Consider the following 20,611-nt stretch of genomic DNA (forward strand, 5'->3'; position numbering starts at 1 on the left):
ACTCAAGATCTCAGAAGATTTTGGCAAAGTTGAAAAAGATGAAAACAAATTAAGAATTTGTCAGTTTAAGGTCATCATGAAATAGGAAAATTCATTTGTATAGATTCATTGAATTACTATTTAAGAGCCTAATTACAATGATTATCAAAGTATTGATGATGTCTAATCAAGAAGCTGGAATGGTTTTAGATTATGCACTTGATTCAAGTATGGTTTGCACAATACTCATACATCTACCACAGATTTATGTGGGGTCCTTGTGGGGTTATTCACCGAACAATGGTAGCTGAAAATGTACACCTACCAAATACACTACCAATGAGAACCATGTTATTGATGATAAGTCAGAAAACAGAACCATGTGCTATCCATAAATGACTCTAATATACTGCTACTATTTTTTCCAAGCTCTATTTGAAAGTGGGGCCCTTTTAGGATGTTCATTCTGGAATGGTGGTGGACAATATGTATGCCAACAAATATGCAGTCACAATCACTACCAATTCACTATCAATCAGTTATAAAACAAACCCATGTGATGATTTTTCCCACATGTTTCCACTGTTCGTCCTGCAGTGGCACCCACATTAGCATATCCACATTTTGAAGACTCTTGACCATTTAATAGTCATCTATATATACACATATTATATGATTCTATATCCATATTCAATCTTCTTTTGTGAAGTTCAAATCTTCTTCCACGGAATTCAAGATCAAGAGAGGCAAATATGGGTGTTAGACTACCTCGTATCGTGCATGTCAAGCAGATTTTTCGTCGAGTAGCTTCAAATGCTGCCGACTCTTCGGTTTCCAACAATGTTCCAAGAGGGTACATTCCAGTCTATGTTGGAGAGGAGGAAAAGAAGCGGTATTTAGTACCATATCTTACTTGAATGAGCTATCATTCCAAAAGTTGCTCAGTAAGGCAGAGGAAGAATTTGGATATGATCATCCAATGGGAGGCCTCACAATTCCCTGCAGAGACAATGTATTCACTGATCTCGCTTCCTGCTTAGGAGAGGATTGAAATTGAAGCACATTCCTTCTCTTATTGCTTCAAAATTGAGTGACATAATGCAGATTTGATGGCTCGAGAAGATGCAGACATGATAGAAGCTGAGTCTGATCAATACTTGAAATGTCCAGCAATTTGATGTCATATTTGAGAGACAAGAATGATAATCAGATGGCTCATCAATGGTTCAACCACAGAAATATGAACTTTCCGAAGATTTAACCAGCTGCTTCAGTTCAATGTCAACAAATTAGAACGGATTCACAAATTCTTGTAAATATTGATCTGAATGAAATTGAATGTAGAAGGCTTCTTGGTGCCAACAAAATGATTTTTTTTCCTTCAACTTTGTTTACATTTTATTTTTATTGTTTGATCGTACACTAAAAATTTACAACGGAGATAAGCTTAAATTATGCTGGAAATACGTTGATCAATAAATTCTACGTTATACTGACGAAAATTGGATGAAAATCTAGGAAAAAAATCGATCAGCATAATTTGGGAGAAACAACTTGGTCGTTCTTTCAATGAACTACTATAAACTCATTTTAACAATGTACAATATAGTCTTAGCAAGAAATAGAACTAACATCTGGCAGTTAACAATTAAGCACATTCAAGAGAGATTTTTCATTCTAATCAATAACAGGTTCCTCACCTTAAGAATTGTAAGGGTGACACTGTGTAACTTTTTGATCCTGTGTAAGTTTTTGATCATTGGTGAACGTACACAGCAATATATATTTTGCTAGTCAGGCTCAACTTCTTAGTGAGTGCAGTTAGTGGAAGAACAGTTTGTTATCCTCCAAGGGTAGTTTCCCAAAAAATTTATCAAGCAATATGTATGCACACATTAACTCGCTATAATCCAAGGGTAGTTTATTATCCTCCTTGTTTAAGAGAATACTTTTGGTACAGAAAGTATCAAATTCAGGATCTTTTGCTGCACTAATTTTATAAGAAACAAAGTCCTTGGCACATAGGTTCCAGGGCAGACCAATTACCCTGAGCACTCATCCATAAACCGATTACTAGCACAAAAACATAAAGAAATATAACCAGCGATCACTGGAAAAAGCAACTCCAAAAATTTGGGATTAAATGAATAAGTTTGCTCTCCTCGAGTCAAAAACATAGTTAAAAGCATTGAATGTATTTGCACCATCACCATCTTCAAATGAGGTATTTTGTACGGCAGCACCGTGATTCGTGAATACCGCACATAATGGCACCCAATACACCGCAACTTCCATCATATGAAAGGTTCAATGTCCAATTATATGAAACCGTTGGAAAAGGAGGATGAATGTAAATATAGAAAACCCATAAATGTAATATCAAACTCTTAACATTATAATACATCAACATCTTCTCAGAGAGAGAAAGGAAGTTACATGAGATTTTGACACGAGGATGTTAAAATACCAATACAAAAATAGGCACTCAAGTAGAATAGTTCAGAAGTTATGGCGTTTGTTCAATTGTGTTGTTATGGATGCGGGTTTCTTACATCCAAAAAAATGCTAACAATGGAATCCCTCTTATATTCCTATCCTGTACTATTTCACATTCTTGGTACCTCTAAGTTTCGGTGTACCACGGTATCCGTGCTAAAGAATTTTCTGAATTCTCTACTAGCACCAACAAACAACAAAGTTTCTTAGCTGGAATCTTTCTCACAGAAGTAAAACATAATAGACATAGCTATTTAATGCAATTAATATTTTGTTTCATCAGAAGGACAACAAGGGCTGAAGTGCCGCTAATATGTCCACGTCCTATTAAAGATTTTAGAGATTATTCAACTCACTCCTTCAGTTGTTATCAGTTCTTATCTGGAGACAAAAGTAGGCCAGGATGTTTCCGCACATGAATTTGAAATACTGATAATGGCTTGGAACACACATCATGTGATAGGCCATGAGCTAATGTCTCTCTGCAACTGAATTTCATCTTTCTGCCTTGTCTCTATCTTTGGGTAACCTAAAGCCTTTCATCTATATAAAGGTCATGCTATTTGAGTTCACAATCAACAAGAGTCTTCCATATTCCAATTATTGAAAGAAATTTCCAACTCTTCCTTTTGGAAAATATCATAACATGGGTTTCCGTTTGCCTAGAATTGTTCATGCTAAGCAAAGTCTTCGACGATCTTCATCAACAGGAAATGGAGCTTCTCCAAAGGCTGTTGACGTTCCAAAGGGCTACTTTACAGTTTATGTTGGTGAGGTACAAAAGAAGCGTTTTGTCATCCCACTATCTTACTTGAACGAGCCCTCTTTTCAAGATTTGTTGGGTCAAGCAGAAGAAGAATTTGGATATGATCATCCAATGGGTGGCATCACAATTCCTTGCAGTGAAGACACTTTCCTCAGTCTCACGCAGAGTTTAAACAACTCATGAACTAGAGGGATTGATTTAGAAAACTAGGTAGTACAGGAAAAGAATCATAATAGTATAGAATGTATACTACAAACATTTTTGAAACGAGAGAACTTGATTCTTTGAATTGAAGTTAATAGCGTTCATAATTTTGAATGATACTATTGGTTGGAATATCTTTCTTTCTTCCTCTTCTCCCCCTTCATTTGCTCTATTTAGTGGTTATGTAGTTCAAAATTGGTAAGGAGATCTCTTGATTCTTCTTCACCAAAAATAAGTAGTACTTTCAATCCAAGCCAACGTTTTTAGCTAATTTCTTTTTATTTGAATTGTTAATCAAGAGGTGATGAAGAACTTTCAAATTTTCTTCTATTCATCTTCAATGATATGATTAATATCATGATTCCCAAAGTACTTCAAGTGCAAGCACTTGTAACAAAATAGTATTTGACTATTTTTTTCAGCCAAAGTTAAAATTTTATTTCAATACTTACGTATCAGTATGATTTTTTTTGAGGTGGAAGCTCACTTGGGAATTTCAAACTGAATCATTAAGAAGTTATACTACTGTGCAAGATCTTTCAGATGGTTTACCCAAGATCTAACCAAATTAAGAATTTGTTAGTTTAAGGTCACCATGCAATAGGAAAATTAGTTAGCTTAGATTCATTGAATTTTTATTCAAGGGTCTAATTACTGTGATTATCAAAGTAATGAGTATAGTCATATCAAGGAGCTGGACTGATATTAGATTATGCACTTGATTCAAGTTAGGTTAATAATCATAAATGCACCACAGATTTAAGTTGGATCCATGTAAGGTTGTTCACCAAGCAATGGTAGCTGAGATTGTACACCTTCCAATGAGAACCATGTTATTGATGATAAGTCAGAAAAACAGAACCATGTGCTGTACATAAATGACTCTAGTACACTGCTATGACTTTTCCCTAGCTTTATCTGCAAGTGGGGTCCTCTTTAGGATGTTTAATTCTGGAATGGTTGTGGACACTATTTATGCCAAAACAAAGGAAAGAAGGAAAAAAAAAAATTACAGTCAGTCACTAGATCAAAAGACCTAGCATTAAATTATTGCCACATCCCACATATATTCTAAGTTTCTTAATGACTTTTGAGTCTTTCAGTTCTTTCCATCGACAGTCCTGAAATTCTGTAGAAGTAATGACAAATAAAACCATGGTTCTTCCAAAAGGAAAAACGGAAGTGCTAAGAAGTGTGAAAGTGATGAAGATGATACTAGTAAGTGTAAGTATGGACAACCTTACAACGTAATTATGTACTGTGCAAATGTTTCGAAAGCGATCTAAGTTCAGTTCTTAATTCAAAACCTAAACGGATCTTTCATTTGTAACAATGAAACTAAAGCTTCAAGTTATTCAACTTATGTAAAGGTTGTGGTGACTTTCCTCTGGCTATTTACAGATGGATAATGACTCAATGGTCTCCCTTAAAGAAAAAAAGACAATTTCATTGATTGAACGAAATTACAAAAAGAGGAGGAAATAAAAAATCCCGAAGCCGGGGAAGTTACAAAAAGGTCTTCCAATTGGTAGGAAGATAAGATAGACTATAAGTATTGTGAGGAGCATAAAATTTACACCATGAGAGAGCAACAAAAAGACATAATCCATGAAGCTTCCAAAAGGCTTGTCTTTATTGTTGAAGAACCCTATTATTCCTTCCAAGCCACAAAAGCCAAGCTGATGCTCTCACCAAAGAAATTAAGCCATAAAAATTATTTATCCTTCGTAAAAGGGTGGCCTTCAAGGGAAAGAGAGAGCAAGCCTTTAAACGTCACTGGGGAGAACAGCTTGCCAACAAAAACAGTGCTGAAAATATGACCAAAGAGCAGAATCAAATGAACATAAGCTGAAGAGAAAAACTTGAGTTCCATCCTTTTTCTTGCATAAAGAACACCACCCCATCAAGAGAGAAACAAAGGACTCCTTTTCTGGACAACAACATGAGTGTTAATGATGCCATGAGAGAGTTCACTAAGGAAAAAGTCACTGGAGACATTAACAGCACAATTATTTAATGTAACGGAAGACTGACTGCAAATTCATCCATTACAGTTTAATATACCAAATGTAGCTTCCCCTCTTTTACCAGTTGTCAGGATATTCACAATGCACTTCGCCTGAGAACAATCAGAGCCATTGCTTCTCCTTGCTATGCACCATTTAGGATCTTGACAAAGTGATGTGCAAATATCAATGCAAAAACTAGGCACTCAAGTTAAATAGCTAAAAAGTTTTGGTAATAATAGGGTCTCTCTTTTACTTATATCCTGTACTATTTAGCATTCCTTTGCAACTGTAAGTTTTAGCTGTACCACGGTATCCGTGCTTAAGATTTTTTTTGAGTTCACTGATAGCACTAACGACCAACAAAGTTCCTTAGCTGGAATCTTTTCCACTAAAGCAAAATGTAGCAGACATAGCCATTAAATGCAATTCAAATTTTGTTCCACCAAAGAACAACAAGGGTTTGAGTGATGTCCTTGATCCTATTAAAATTTTAGAGATTTACTCAACTCACTTCTCCAGTTGTTATTTGGAGACCAAAGTAGGCCATGATGTTTCTCCACAAAGCATACAAAATGCCCATATATCACATGATATTGAAATTCTCATAATGGCTTGGTAAGTCACATCCATGTGATAGGTCATGAACTATTGTCTCTCTAGCATTGAATCTCATATTTCTGCCTTGTCAACGTCTTTATCTCTGAGAAACCAAAGACTATCATCTATATAAAAGGTCGTGTAATTGGGTTCAGAACCAACAAGAGTCTTCCATATTTCAATTATCAAAATAATTTTCCAAGTTCGGTGATCCTTTCAGAATCTTTTTTGAGAAATACCATACCATCATGGGTTTCCGTTTGCCTAGTATTGTTCATGCTAAGCAAAGTCTTCGACGATCTACGTCAACAGGAAATGGAGCATCTCCAAAAGCTGTAGACATTCCAAAAGGCTACTTCACAGTTTATATTGGCGAGGAACAAAAGAAGCGTTTCGTCATCCCGCTATCTTACTTGAATCAGCCTTTATTTCAAGATCTGTTGAGTCAAGCAGAAGAAGAATTTGGATATGATCATCCAATGGGTGGCATCACAATTCCATGTAGTGAAGATACTTTTCTCAATCTCACTCAGATGAACCAGAGGGATTGATATCTGAAAGTAGATAGTATGGTACAGAAAGAGGATTAGAATAGTACAAAATGTAGATGATAAGCATTTTTGAAATGAGAGAACTTGATTCTTTGTATTGAATCTGTTTTATTGTTCATAATTCTTTTTATTATCGAAACTGAATGATGAAACTACTTGATTGGAGTATCTTTCTTTCTTCCACTTCCCCACCACATTTGCTCCATATGGTAATTATGTAGTTCAAGAATGGCAAAAGTTATTCTTCGCCAGAAAAATTCAAATAACATTTTCTAAGAAGGCATCAATGAACCATGGTTTTCAACTTACAATTATAGGTAAAAGAAAATTTTCTAACCAACTAATGCTCTAAAAACTTGATGCAGTCTGTTCTTTTCTTTTCTTTATATTAGAATTTTCGATCAAGTGGTCAAGAAAACCATTCAAGTTTTCTTCTATGCACCTTTAATAATTTGATCAATATTACGATTTCTGAAGAACTTCTTAAGCAAGCACTTTGCAACAAAATAGTATTTGACTCTGATATTTTTAGCCAAAGTATCAAGTTTATGTCAATCTTTATGTATATGATTGCTTTTATTTGAAAGGAAGCTCACAAAGAAATTTGAAAACTGAATCAGTAAGAAACTAACCAGTAACCAAGAATGCAAGAAATTTCAGACGATTAATTCAAGACCTCAGCAAGCTAGAAACCTAATTAATAATTTGTTGGTTTAAGGTCACCATGAAACAGGAAAAGTAATTAGTTTAGATTCATCGAATTTCAATTTAAGAGACTAATTATTATGATTATCAAAGTACAAATCAAAATTTATTCGTTTAGATTCATCGTGTTTCTATTTAAGGGACTAATTACTATGATTATCAGAGTACAGAGGAAAAGTATTTAGTTTAGATTCATAGAACTTCTATTTAAGAGACTAATTATTGTGATTATGAAAGTACTCGGGTTGTCTAATCAAGAAGCTGGACTGATATTAGATTATGCATTTGATTCAAGTGAGGTTAATACTCATAAATCTACCATATTTTTACATGGGAGCCATGTAGGGTTGTTCACCAAGTAGTGGTACCTAAGATTGTACGCCTACCAATATACACTACCAATGAGAACCATGTTTTGATGGTAAGTCAGAAAACAGAACCATGTGCTATCCATAAATGATTCTTATACACTACTACTAGTACTACTTTTCCTAGCTTAATTGAAAGTGGGGTCCTTTTTAGGGCGTTCGTTCTGGAATGGTTGGGGACAATATGTATGTCAACAAGTTTACAGTCACAATTACTATGCAATCTCTATTGATCAGTCTGAAAACACACTCATGTGATGATTCTTGCAGATTTTTCAATGTTCAACCTGAAGTGGCACCCACTTTAGCATGGCCACAATTTTATAGACTCTTCACCATTAATTCATCATCTATATATACACACATTATGTGATTGTATACCCATTTCGAATATTCATATTCTTTGCAAGGAAACCTATCTCACACAAATATAAAATATAAAGATAGGGAAATATGGCTATCAGATTACCTTGTATCATGCATGTCAAGCAGATTCTTCGTCGAGTAGCTTCAAATACAGGATCTTCTTCAGTATCCAACAACATTCCAAGAGGGTACATCCCAGTCTATGTTGGAGAGGAGCAAAAGAAGCGACATATAGTACCGATATCTTACTTGAAAACATCTTCACCGATCTAGCTTCCAGCTTAGCAAAGAAAATTGAAACTTGAGGCATGTTTCTTTCCTCCTTAGTGGAAATTGAGTGCATTACAAATGTCTACTCCAATTTGGGAAGATACAGACAGAAAGTGATTCCGAAATCTGTTTAACTACTCGGTCAGCAGAGCAGCCTGAAGGTAGATGGCTCCAGATGATGCAGATATGCTACAAGACAATTGGCAATTCATGTTGAAAACATTTTCCAAAATCTCCCAGACCAAAAATTTTTCTCTGGCTTGCAATAGAACTATTGCAAATTCAAGTTCTATTTAGTTCCCACAAAAGCCTGCAGTTTGATGCGTTCTATCTTCCACTCAGTCCATGAAAGACGTACAATAATGATAATTGGAGACACATAAATTGTTAAACCCCAGATATATGAACTGTCCAAAGCATGGAACCAACCACTTCAGTTCAGTGTGAATAAAATAGGTTAAGTTAGCCATTCTTTGTAAACATTCAGTGAATGTGATTGAAAGTCAAGAATTTTTATTGCTAACAAAAGGACTCTATTTCTTCCTCTTTTTCTCTTAATTTCTAATTATTTTGTTCTCTTGGCAATTCAATATAAATATGTTGCTGCCAGCTGCTTAAATGCTGCTTTAAGATTTTTTGAAAAAGGGTTGTATCATAGAGATATCAGTTCATTCTCCATTTTACATGCAGATATACTTCTAGGGCCTCATTGAAGCTATGCAGGCCAATAGCTTTTGTTCATACATAATGGGCATATGTACATTCCTCTGCAATCCTATATTGACAAGAACTTCTAATTCGAATATATGACTGTTGAGTCCATTTAGTAAAAGCCCATTCTTTAGGCCCATTGTCCTTTTGCATTTATTTCTTTCCTTTTGTAAATTGTACAGTTTACCTTTTTTTCTTCTTTCCTTGTACATCCTCAACCTCCCCCTCTCTTTCCTTTATTATTTTGGACAGTTGGCTATTTGTATGGTACAATATTGTTGAATGAAAGTGCTCATACAATCCTATTCCTATATTGACAAAAAATATATGACCAAATCCTCTTCCTTCTACAACATAATTATATACCGAGCGACAGTCGAAAACTGAGTTCATTTCTTCTTAATTCAAAGCCTAACAGAACCTTCCATTCATGACCATAAAACTAATAACTTGAAGTTATTTATTAACAACTTAAGCAGAAGGTTGTGGGCAACTTTCCTCTGGCTATATAAATAAATTGTTTTACATTAGCAGCGCAAATACTAAATGAAAGGAAAAATAAATGGCCTCATTCATATGGACACTTGACTCCATATTCATCCATAAAAGTTAACAAGAAAACAAAATACAAAAGTTACCTCTTTCTCTTTTGCCAGGTAGATCTTTTCAGTTTTCACAATTCTCATGAGGTTCTGACATCAGCAAAACCATCTTTTTGAGGGTCCTGACATGGGAGTAAGAAAAATCCTTGCAATCCAGACAGTCAAGTTGAACCATCAGAAAGTAGTGGCTTATATTTCATTGTCTTGTAATGACTTTATTTGGTTCGGTCGATTCAGAATGGGGAACCTATCCCATTTCCTTCCTGTTGTTTTCTCCTTTCCCCTCTTACTGTTTCCATGGATTATCCTCCCCTATTAAATGCTGAATGAGCCAAATCCATTCCCTTCTCCTGTTCTCTTGTCAAATTAGACACCACATTTTGCCTGAGTTTTTCCCTTGCCTCGGTTTCCTTCTTTCCTTGGGGTCTACATCCATACCAAACTCTTCTCAACCCGCCATCATCTTCGAATATCAGTGTCCTGATCATGTCCTTAACCAAAGGGTCAGGTATCAAACCGTCCATTTCAAATTTTTAGGCAGCTCTCTACTCCCTATTTTCTGATGTTTGTAGGACATCGATGTTTGTCACCTAATAGACACTGTGATGTTTGCAGTCCCAAATCTTAGCTGCAAGTTGGAAGACAATTCCATGTGCCACTCTTCATAATCCATTTGCCTCTTCACCACACAAAAGATTTCAGAAAGAAAAGTTCACTGGAATTCTCACCTATAAATACACACACACATTCTCTTCTCTGAATCACAAACACAAACCAACCCAGATCTTCCAATCACAGAAACAAAAACAACCCAGAAAAATCAAAATTCTTTGAGATACATACCATGGGATTCCGTTTGATAAACAGCCCAAGGAAATCGTCGTCGACTGTTCCAAAGGGGTTTTTCGCAGTCTACGTTGGAGAAACCCAGAAGAGACGACATGTGATTCCGATATCTTTCTTGAAGCATCCGTCGTTTCAAGATCTGTTGAGTAAAGCCGAAGAAGAGTTCGGATTCGATCATCCAATGGGGGGTTTGACGATCCCTTGCAACGAAGATGTGTTCTTCGAAGTCACTTCTCGCTTGGCGAATTCTTGAAGACGAGAAACGCCCAATAAGAATAGATAGAACATAAAGCCACAATTTTGTACAGTAGAAATTCGATTTGTTTCCTTCCTCGTTCTCTTTGAGGATGATTTGCGAAAGGGAATTTGTAGATTTGTTTGAAATGGGCAATTTATACAACTCAATGATTCGTCCTTCTGATCATACACTCTCTCTCTGACATAGCAATTGGAATTTGCTTTCCTAGAATTGAATTTGTGGACTTTTGCTTTCTTCGAGTTGGAATTGAATTTTCTTTGTTGCAGAATTGGAATTTCTTCAAAACCTGTAATGGGGTATTCAGATTAATCGTCGTCCACCTTAATGCTCTGGTTCAATTCAACAAAGTTCCATGCCTTAGAACAAACTTTGTTTTAACCAAAATATTAATGCTTGTTTCGGGAGAGAACCTACACAAAATAGACGTACTGAGCGACCTCTAGTATTTATAGGCATTGAAGAACAAGAACAGTAATCTGTCTACTTGACACGTCTCGTGAATATCGACGTAGATTCAGCAATTATAGTAGTGGGGAGTTAAACAATTGTGAGACTGATTGTCTATGAACTTGTTCGAAGTAAGAAGTAATAAGTCGAACCTAAAGGCCGAGAATTAGTTTGGATCAGTTACATCCGTGGTGATATACTTAGATGGAAATATCACGATTTCAATATTATGAAAATATCTTCGAAATGTCGATGTCACTGTAAAATTTAGATAAATTAAAAAATCATAAAAAATATATAAATTAATAAAAAATGTTTAATATTAATATATGTATATATTAATGACATTTTATAGATATTTTTTATATTTTGTCATTTTTTTTAATACAATGGAAATGTTAATTTATTTCTCATATTAATGTCAAATCTATGGATACATGGAAAAATGTCGATGGACATGTCTACTAGATATTTAATACTATGATTGTGACACATGTCACGTCATTATATATCCTCCTATAAATTTAATATTTTATCTCATAAGAGCATAGAGTGTTGTCTTCCCGCTGGTTTTAGGAAAATCTTTTATAATTAACCCAAACGTCGTTACTTTTTTATGTATAAATTTTTTTAATTCAGGATGAGACATCAAACTTTCGACCCAATCTTTTATCTTAGAGAACTTTTTCTTTTTGGCAGAGTCTAATTCAGAAGGATCCTTTAGAGCTCCAATAAAAGCTTCCATTAATATAAATTTAAAATCTTTCAGATATTTACCTAGATTTAATTGTAAATTCTTTCCTTTATTAGTATATGTAATTTACTTTAAAAGTAATAAGATTTGTAATTATTCACTATATAAGGTATTCATATGTAGATAGCCTTTTTTTTTCCTTAATTATTATTATTATTATTATTATTATTTTTCGAGAGACTGTGACATTGTGAGTTGGGCTAGGATAAAGCCCAAGCTTTTTGATATGCTGGTCCAGTTTCATGTAAAGCAATTCTTAAAATATTTGAAAAAGAAACTTTATTCTTTTTGTAAATAAAGATTTAATTTAATATTAATAAAATATTTACAAAGGTTTTTATGCCAAAAAAATGGATAAAATTAAGCAATATTTACTTATCCTTTTATCAATTTAACTATTATTGTATAACATATACATATACAAGTTTGGTGATTAGGGGCAAGATCGGAATAAAGGCAAAGAATATATTCTCTTTCCTCATCTCTAAAATTAGTTTCACTTCACTGCATAGGATGGTTCAAATTTCTCCTCTACTCTATCAGAATCGAATATCATTGGTGGAGATATCAAATTTATGGAAATATCAATATAAATATTGATAAATTGTCGATATAGATAAATAATTCTAGAAAAATTATAAAAATAAAAAATTCGTAACAAATATTTAAATTAACAAATAAACATTTCACACTTTCTAACTAAGTTAAAATGATTAGCATTAACATTATGTCCATAGGAATGATATATTATGTTGATGTTTTTATATGTTGTCAATTTTTTTGCGACATTATTGAAATGTCGATCCAGTGTTTCATATCGATGTCGAATTTATAGACATATTGAAATGTCGACGGAAATTTAATATCGAGCGATGATTGAGCCTGCAAATTAAATGGGATGTCAAGCTCAATCCTTCCCTCACTTAGGCCTCAATTTTTGGTGATTTTATCTTATGAAGGTGGGTCCTTCAAATTTATGAGGAGCCCTTAAAAAGCACTTCCATTGCAAGTCAATTTAGGGTTTTCAAACATCTTTTATATGTAATTACCTTGATTTTTCTCCACCTTTTTTCTATTTGCAATCACTGTCCTATCATTTTCCTTTTGGTGTGCTAATTAATAGTTCTTATGCCTCCCTTTGGTAACATGATATAACATGGGAAGACATGTTCTTCTATTCAACTGGTCCTATGTCATGTTTTGTTCGATCTTATCCATGTAGTTTTCCCTATCGGGAAGCTAGTCTCGAGAAGCATTTGTCCTTTGTTAGAATTAAGCATAATTGGCCGATGATTGCTCGTATTAGATTGGGATCAGATCGAAGAACTTTAATCAAAGTGAGTAAAATCGAAGAGAATCCAAGTTGTTTAGAAGGTGTCTAGGTTTGTACAACTTGTGAACAACCACCTCTTTTTTCAAATTGAGTGTAGCTCTGTAGATAGAACATCTATTATCAATTGTTTAATTTAGAAAATGAAAAAAAAAAATTCTTTCAAGCTCCAAATTGTTGTTTACAAATACAAATAGACAAACCAAACATAGATTTTTGAAATCTATTTCTCTACATAATCCAAATATAGAAAATACAAGTATGGGCTATACAAGGATCTAAACTTTGTAAACCTAGACTTTTAGGGCTCGTTTGACAATGTTCATATTTCTTGTTTCTGTTTCTTTATTTTTAATGAAGAAAATTGTATTGCATGGTTCCAACCTTTAAGAATTGATAAAACAATATTTTTATTTATGTTTTTGGAACAAATTAGAAATAGAAACAAGAAAAGAGAAACTAGTTTTAGTTGTTTCCAAAATTTCTATACAATTGTGAGACTGTTCCAAAAAAGGAGAAACAAGAAACAAAGTTAGTTGAAAGATACTTAAATTTCTTAAGAAAATTGGAAACGAGAAACAAAAAACGGAAATATTAACAAACGAGCCCTTAATTTTTTTTTTGCATTGAATTAGATTAATTTGAAAAAATAAAATGGTGATAAAGTATTATTATATAGTATTTAATTTTATTGGATGTGTAGATTTAGATTGTTTATAATTGTAAAGAAAATTATTATGCAATGACTTGTGGGTCAAAATGATAAAGTTGATGACAAAATCAAAATCTAATGTCTAATCAAAGAGACTAAATTATCTCAAAAAAGAGAATCTCACTTGATTCCATCTAATCTAACTGAGCTCTCATGCCCTTTTCCACTAGAAAATGATAGGAAATGTTGAAAGGTCCAATTTTCATCATTAGGGCCAAGAATAATTATTTATAGGGAAAATAAAATTAGATCTTGGACAAAGCAAAGGTAAAAATCTCATACTAACCCTCTAATTTATAACTTAATCAAAATTAATTCTGGCACAAAATTAAGTAGGATCAATGCTCAATATCAATTATAGAATAAGGATGTGTCAAAATAATCAAATTTCGTAAAAAATCTTACTTGAAGACATTTTTCAACAACACGTTTTATAATTTATTAAAAGTAAATGAGAATCATAATATATACTTATTACACCTATAGATGTGGCGAAGTGGACTTGGGTTGGATGAGAACACCTCCCAACTTGATTCGAGTCCCGAGAGAGCGTCTGGGTGGGGATTCTCACCCGATATCTAGATTGAGTCCCTTACCGTCAATTTGAATGTTGCGTTAGTTGCAAATGCCGCTAGAGTTATAGAGATCGTCTTCTAGATAAAGCCGCACGACATCGGTTCTCGATTATATATATGATAAATGGAAAGTTGAGAGTAAAAATTCATTTTTCTTATTTTCTTATTTTGTGAGTAATAACCCACAAGCCAAATTAAATCTCAACTTAACCCGCTAACTCTTTCAAAAAAAATAAAATAATAATAATAATAAATAAATAAATAAATAAAGTGGTTTCACAGCCTAAACACTTCACTTACCACATTTAGTTTCAGATACAATTCAATGAACATTTACTCATCAAGCCAACAACAATACCTCTCAACAAACTAGGCAACAACGACTCCAACTAAATTTTTTATCTCTTCTCTTACCCTCTTTACCCTCCTCTTTCTCACCTGTAAAAAACTTAGCAACAAACAATTAAAATTAAATTCTCCTACTTAGAAGCATTATTCAATTGGATCGTGTTTATGACCAAACCAAATTAATTTAAATACAGCTCAACTAATTAAGTCGGTATACTTCCGAATTTAAATCTTAGAATAATATAAAAAGAAAGTTGGTGAATATTATATTATTGGTGGATAAGGAATATGAGATGGAATGAAGAATATGAGAGAGAGAGGGTAACGTGGGCTTCATGTGCCAAACAAAAGTGTTGTCAAAATCAACCCTAAAGAAGAAGAAATTTAAAACTCCATTGCCTCACCTCTCTCTGCCACCGAATTTCTTTCAGAATATATGGTGGGCCTGCCCGCTGCCCGCTGCCCCCTCCTTTCTCTCTCCTCTCTCATCCACATTTTTCTCTTTTCACTTTCTCCCTCTCCTTTTTACTCCATTTCTACCCTCCACATCCATGCCCATCATCGTCATTATTCTTCCTCTTTAACTATGTTTTTTACCCTGAAAAAAGGACTTATGTGTATATACAACAGGTTCGTCTTGAAATTTTCGATATTTTTTAAAATTTACGGATCCTAGACACAAAATTGTAAGTTCATAGACTTTTTTTTATTCCCCAAGAGTCGGCGATCATTTGATGTTTTTGCCTCCATGCCTTGCACTGTCTCCATTGCCTACGTACGCAAGAGGTTATTGCTTGGTGAAATTGTATATTCCTTGAAATCCCAAGCTATCCCTTTGGGATAGTACTTTGGAGATCTATAAGATGCAAAATTGAAGGCTTATATATAGTTTAGTGCAGTTAATATGACATTCATATTTTTCCAATTCGAACATTGTTCAAGTGGATAAGATATCTTAATATCATCCTAAAAATTAATGATCGATCTCTGATCTCGCCATCGTTGAACTCAAGAAACATTTGTGATAGGTAAATAAAAGATGGTTAGAGATGCAAATATATGTGATAATTTAACATTTTTGAAAGATTTGGATGTTGGAAAAATTTAAGAAATCTTAAATCACTATTATCCTGGAATAAAAGTCATAAAATTCTAGAACAATCAAGACCAAAGAATTACCTAAACCATTAGATAGATTGATCTGACCTGAAGAAGTTGTGATTTATGGTTTTTCTCAACTATGCAATGCTGACAAAATATGGGCAATACTCTATGTTTAATGAAGAAGAGAAAACTCAAGAAGCATAGTGTATTGGAGACCATAACTATTTATTTATAAGTTAATCCTGGGATTTCTCATAATTCCTTTAGATTAATGAGTTGGTTTCTACTCAGGTCGCACCACTAGAAGTCATAGATCCATAATCAATATCACGTATATGCCCATTAAATAGTTCAAATATAATTACTCTTTAATTTATTACCTATATATGAATTAATTATTAAATTAATTCCAACGTTGGAATGTACCGGTAAGAAAGTCTCGATATTCTAAATTGAATATAAGAGCAAAACTCATACAAGGTTAGGTCCAAAAGGCACAATATCATGCCATGATATAGAAAGACACCAAACATACAAGGATTTAAGCACAAATTTCGATGGGGTTGCTTTTGAAACAAAAGATAAGAAATGGGGAAATTTTATATAAAATAATAGTTATTCTATTTGTTATGCTAACTCGAGATCTTTTTGGATAGATTTATACTCGACAGTGTCACATCATACCAAAACCACCAAATACATACAATAAAATATCTGTCAATTAACAATTTAGTCTCTGAACTTTAATTTGTAACGATTTAGTCTATGGACTTTAGTATATAATAATTTTGGTCCTTATAGTTTAAAATTTGTAAAAATTTAGTCCTCATTATCTGTAACAATTTAGTTTTTGTAATTTATAAACACATTTGGTCTCTCATTATCAATCTGCATATATAAAAAAATTAACCAGAATTTTCACGATAGAGATTAAATCGTTACAAACTTTAAACTACAGACACTAAATTGTTTCCAATAATGTTTCCAAATAATGGGAGTAAAGTGAATTTTTTGGGACATTAACCTAACATATTTGGAAGTACAAATTCAAAACATAATTTGTGTGGTGGGGTTGCTTTGAATCAAGAGATAAGAAATGGGTAAAGTTTCATATTATTGGAGTGAGATTCTCAACCCAATAAGGGAAGAAAATAGAATTTTTTTTGGCCAATAATCTAGTGCAAAAAAAGAAGGGCACGTGGGTGTGTGGGGAATGGATTTTGGCTCTCTCTTTTGCAAGGCAATTGTGAAAATTATTTTATTTTAATATATATATATACATATATATATATATTACTTTTGGACATTAGAAGAGAAGAAAACACAAAACATAAGGGAAGGAAGAAAAACAGAAATATTATTGAAGGACATTTTGCCGTAACAATTACCAAACAAACACAAAACTACAAACTTTTTTCTTTCTTTGCAGATTTGATGTGAGCCTCAGAACATGGGGGGGAGAAAGAAAGATAGAACTTTCAGTGTTTTGCTGTAAATGGGAGCCACCCGAGCGGGGGCGGGGACGGTGTGGATCATTTTGTGTACGATACGACTTTGAAAACGAGCTTGTGTTTGATTATAATTGTTCGATCTTGTGGCTACAAATTTTGCGGGACCACAAGGGAAGACCCTTTTTTTCCACATGAAGCTTTTGAGAGATCGATTATTAGTATAGAGATTTTTTTATTGGTTTTCGTGTGGTTTACACTGTGAATCTCTATAATCAAGGCTGAGTAACATAGTGACCACCATCAAACTTGAACCCAAGATATCCTCGTGATAAGTGATTCCACGAGACCAAGACCCTTGTCATTATGCAATTTCTAGAGGTCGAAACTAATGAGATGTTATTTCCGAATGGAAGTAGTAAAACGTATTCTTGGATAACCAAGGCACGGAACAAAATTTTTAACTTAAAAAAAAAAATATTGAATCACGCCTCCACAGGATCTTCTTTGCTATGACTCTGGCCATAAACGGTTCTCCAGGGAGAGTTCCAAGAGAGATCTTCACTTGTTTTCCAGGGAAGAAGGATGTGCAGTTATTTTATCGAAAAGAATTACGTGGATTCTCATTTTGTTCACTCCAAAGAAAAGAATTAGTTGATTTGGATCTTATTTACCATTACAATTTTATTTATATGTTAGTTTAATAATTCACCTAGCCATTCCTATATTGATGATTTTTTTTCAACATATATTGAAAAGAATAAGTTTTGTCTAATCGAATGACTTAAGGTATATTGATAACGTAATATGGTATTAAAATAAGACGGTGTTTTGAGAGCATATTTTTTATAAGGTCAATTTGCTCTTGTTAGGTGATAGAATTGTTTTTTTAGTACAACGTGTGGGAATTACTGCTGAGCTAGCTCCTCCTAAATTCATGCGTGGTGGCCATCATGGGATTTGAACTCATTTCCTCTTAATTACCCTAGTCCCTTAGGACCAAATGAACCACTCATAATGGTTGCTTCCTCTTGAATTTTCAGGAATAACGTTTTTTCCTAAAATTTATACACAATGAACACATTTTAATACAAATTTATGACTACATTTCAAGAAAATGAAAATGCGAGGTGTTATGCTAAAATTAATGATGGAAATAAATGAGATAAAAATGAAAAGGAACGGATAAAAATGGTAACGTTTTAAAAATATATAAACTAAAATGAATATTTTTAAAATACAGAAATTAAATAAGCTGAAGAGTACAGAAACTAAAATAAATGTTTGGAAAGTACAGCGATTAAAATAACTAAAGTTGGAAAATAAAAGGATCAAAATACTATTTATAACAAAAAAAAAACTTAAATTTTGAAATAAGCCGAAGTTCAACCCCCTCCATTTATTGGAATAATTGTGCCAGCTATCCCTATTTCTTTTCTAGTTGGAACTCCCGTAGAGAGGGAAGAAGTGGGCATTTATGTAAATAATATATTGTTAAGATTTTAACGAGAGAGAACTCAGTTCTCCCCGACGAAACTATCGTAAGTCTGAATCTTTATTTCTTTCCACTTAAAATTATTCTGTTTGGAAGTGATTTTGAAGTAAATACATGTGGGGTGAGAATTTTATATATCTTAACCAATTGAGTTATGTTCAAATTAAAAAATATTTTTGTTTTAGTTGACTTTATAAAGTGGAGATTCGAATCCCCGATTTAATGGTTGAGAATATATATATATATATATATATATATAAAATTAGTTGAATTATACTTAAATTACCGATTGGTTTCTTATGTTCATGAAACATTAGGATTATTTAATTGATCATTTGTCACAACTACATAAAACATTAATATACAAAGTACTATTGCTGCAAATTTTTGGTGTGAAGTTGTTTTCTTTAGGCTGACACATGAAAAAGCATGTATTAATTTGTTCTATATTTCTCTACCTATTTATGATCACTTTTAAATTATATGTACAATTTAAATAATTTTAGCCCATTAATGCTATTCTAAAAATAGACGTAGGGACATAAAATTACAAATAACAAGTTTCCTTATATGATGCCAATTAATTTGATGGTCGAAAATATATCTTTAAAATTAGTTGAGTTTTGCTCAAATTATTAATTAATTTATTGTTTACAAACAACTTCTTGGTTAGAAAAGTTGGTGTTCTTCTTACATTTCACAAGTAAAATTTATTATAATTAAGAATACCAAAAATTTAGCGCCCGTTTCGTAACTTTTCTATTTTTCTTTCCGGAACAATTTCTTGTTTTCTTGCTCTTTCTTTTTATTTAAAAAGTTTTGACCATCCTTTCTTATTTCTTGTACTCTAAAATTTTAGATTTTAAAAAAATTAAATGTTTTATATGAAATTTAATTTTTCAAATTTTTATTTTCAAAATTTTGACTTTATATATTATGTTTTTTTATATTTATTATTCATTTTAAAATAAAAATGATAAAATAATGATTTTATCTGTGTTTTGGAAAAAAATAGAAACAAAACAAGAAATAATAAATATAGGGTCTGTTTAGACACTAATGTTCCCGTGTCTAATAAAGAAAAATAGAATTACATGTCCTCAACACCCATTGATTCAATGAATGATAAAACGATGTTTTTATTTATGTTTTGGAACAAATTGGGAACGAGAACAAGAAACAAGAAACTTGTTTTTGTTGTTTCCAAAATTTATATTGGGAACGTTCCTAAAAGAACGAGAAACAAGAAACATAACTAGTTGCAAAATATTTAGATTTCTTAGTAAAATGGAAAATAAAAAACAATAAATGGGAACATTACTAAACCGATATTTAATTTCATTGCTTCCAAAATTTTTATACAATTTGAAAACGTTTCTTAAGAATGGAAAACCAGAAAACAGAATCAATTATCAAACTCTTATTTTTCTCGAAAGTTGGAAACGATAAAAGAAACGATAGCGACCCTCGCTTTTTGTCTTTTGCTACGTACGAAAGAAACTAAATCAATTTATTATATTACTTTTTTTACAACAATTTAATTATTATTATTTAGATATTTGATGAACAGATTTGATTTGTTATAAACAAAATATAACTCCACTCTAAGTAGCGTCAATGAAGGGTTTGGCATGTTTGCCACAAGACCAAGAGACAATATTTTTACGCT

At 32.8% G+C, this 20,611-nt stretch overlaps 3 protein-coding genes and 1 pseudogene across 3 annotated transcripts; all 4 read left to right on the forward strand.

Moving 5' to 3' along the window:
* Positions 1 to 505: 505 nt before the first annotated feature.
* LOC111007636 (auxin-responsive protein SAUR22 pseudogene) lies at positions 506 to 1,364 on the forward strand (annotated as a pseudogene).
* Positions 1,365 to 3,029: 1,665 nt separating this feature from the next.
* Positions 3,030 to 3,579, forward strand: LOC111007633 (auxin-induced protein 15A). The gene has a single exon (XM_022280051.2). The coding sequence runs from the start codon at positions 3,122 to 3,124 to the stop codon at positions 3,422 to 3,424; it is 303 nt and encodes a 100-aa protein (XP_022135743.1). The 5' UTR covers positions 3,030 to 3,121; the 3' UTR covers positions 3,425 to 3,579.
* A 2,655-nt stretch (positions 3,580 to 6,234) lies between these two features.
* LOC111007632 (indole-3-acetic acid-induced protein ARG7-like) lies at positions 6,235 to 6,772 on the forward strand. The gene has a single exon (XM_088122393.1). It carries the CDS (start codon positions 6,300 to 6,302, stop codon positions 6,600 to 6,602), a length of 303 nt encoding a protein of 100 aa, XP_087978519.1. The 5' UTR covers positions 6,235 to 6,299; the 3' UTR covers positions 6,603 to 6,772.
* Positions 6,773 to 10,001: 3,229 nt separating this feature from the next.
* Positions 10,002 to 10,894, forward strand: LOC111007637 (auxin-responsive protein SAUR21-like). The gene is made up of 2 exons (XM_022280055.2): positions 10,002 to 10,132; positions 10,240 to 10,894. Exon 2 carries the CDS (start codon positions 10,469 to 10,471, stop codon positions 10,721 to 10,723), a length of 255 nt encoding a protein of 84 aa, XP_022135747.1. The 5' UTR covers positions 10,002 to 10,132; positions 10,240 to 10,468; the 3' UTR covers positions 10,724 to 10,894.
* The last annotated feature ends 9,717 nt before the right edge of the window (positions 10,895 to 20,611 follow it).

Source organism: Momordica charantia, assembly GCF_013281855.1.
Source record: "Momordica charantia cultivar OHB3-1 chromosome 4 unlocalized genomic scaffold, Mcharantia_2.0 BLBB01000004.1, whole genome shotgun sequence".
NCBI classification, from domain to species: Eukaryota; Viridiplantae; Streptophyta; class Magnoliopsida; order Cucurbitales; family Cucurbitaceae; genus Momordica; species Momordica charantia.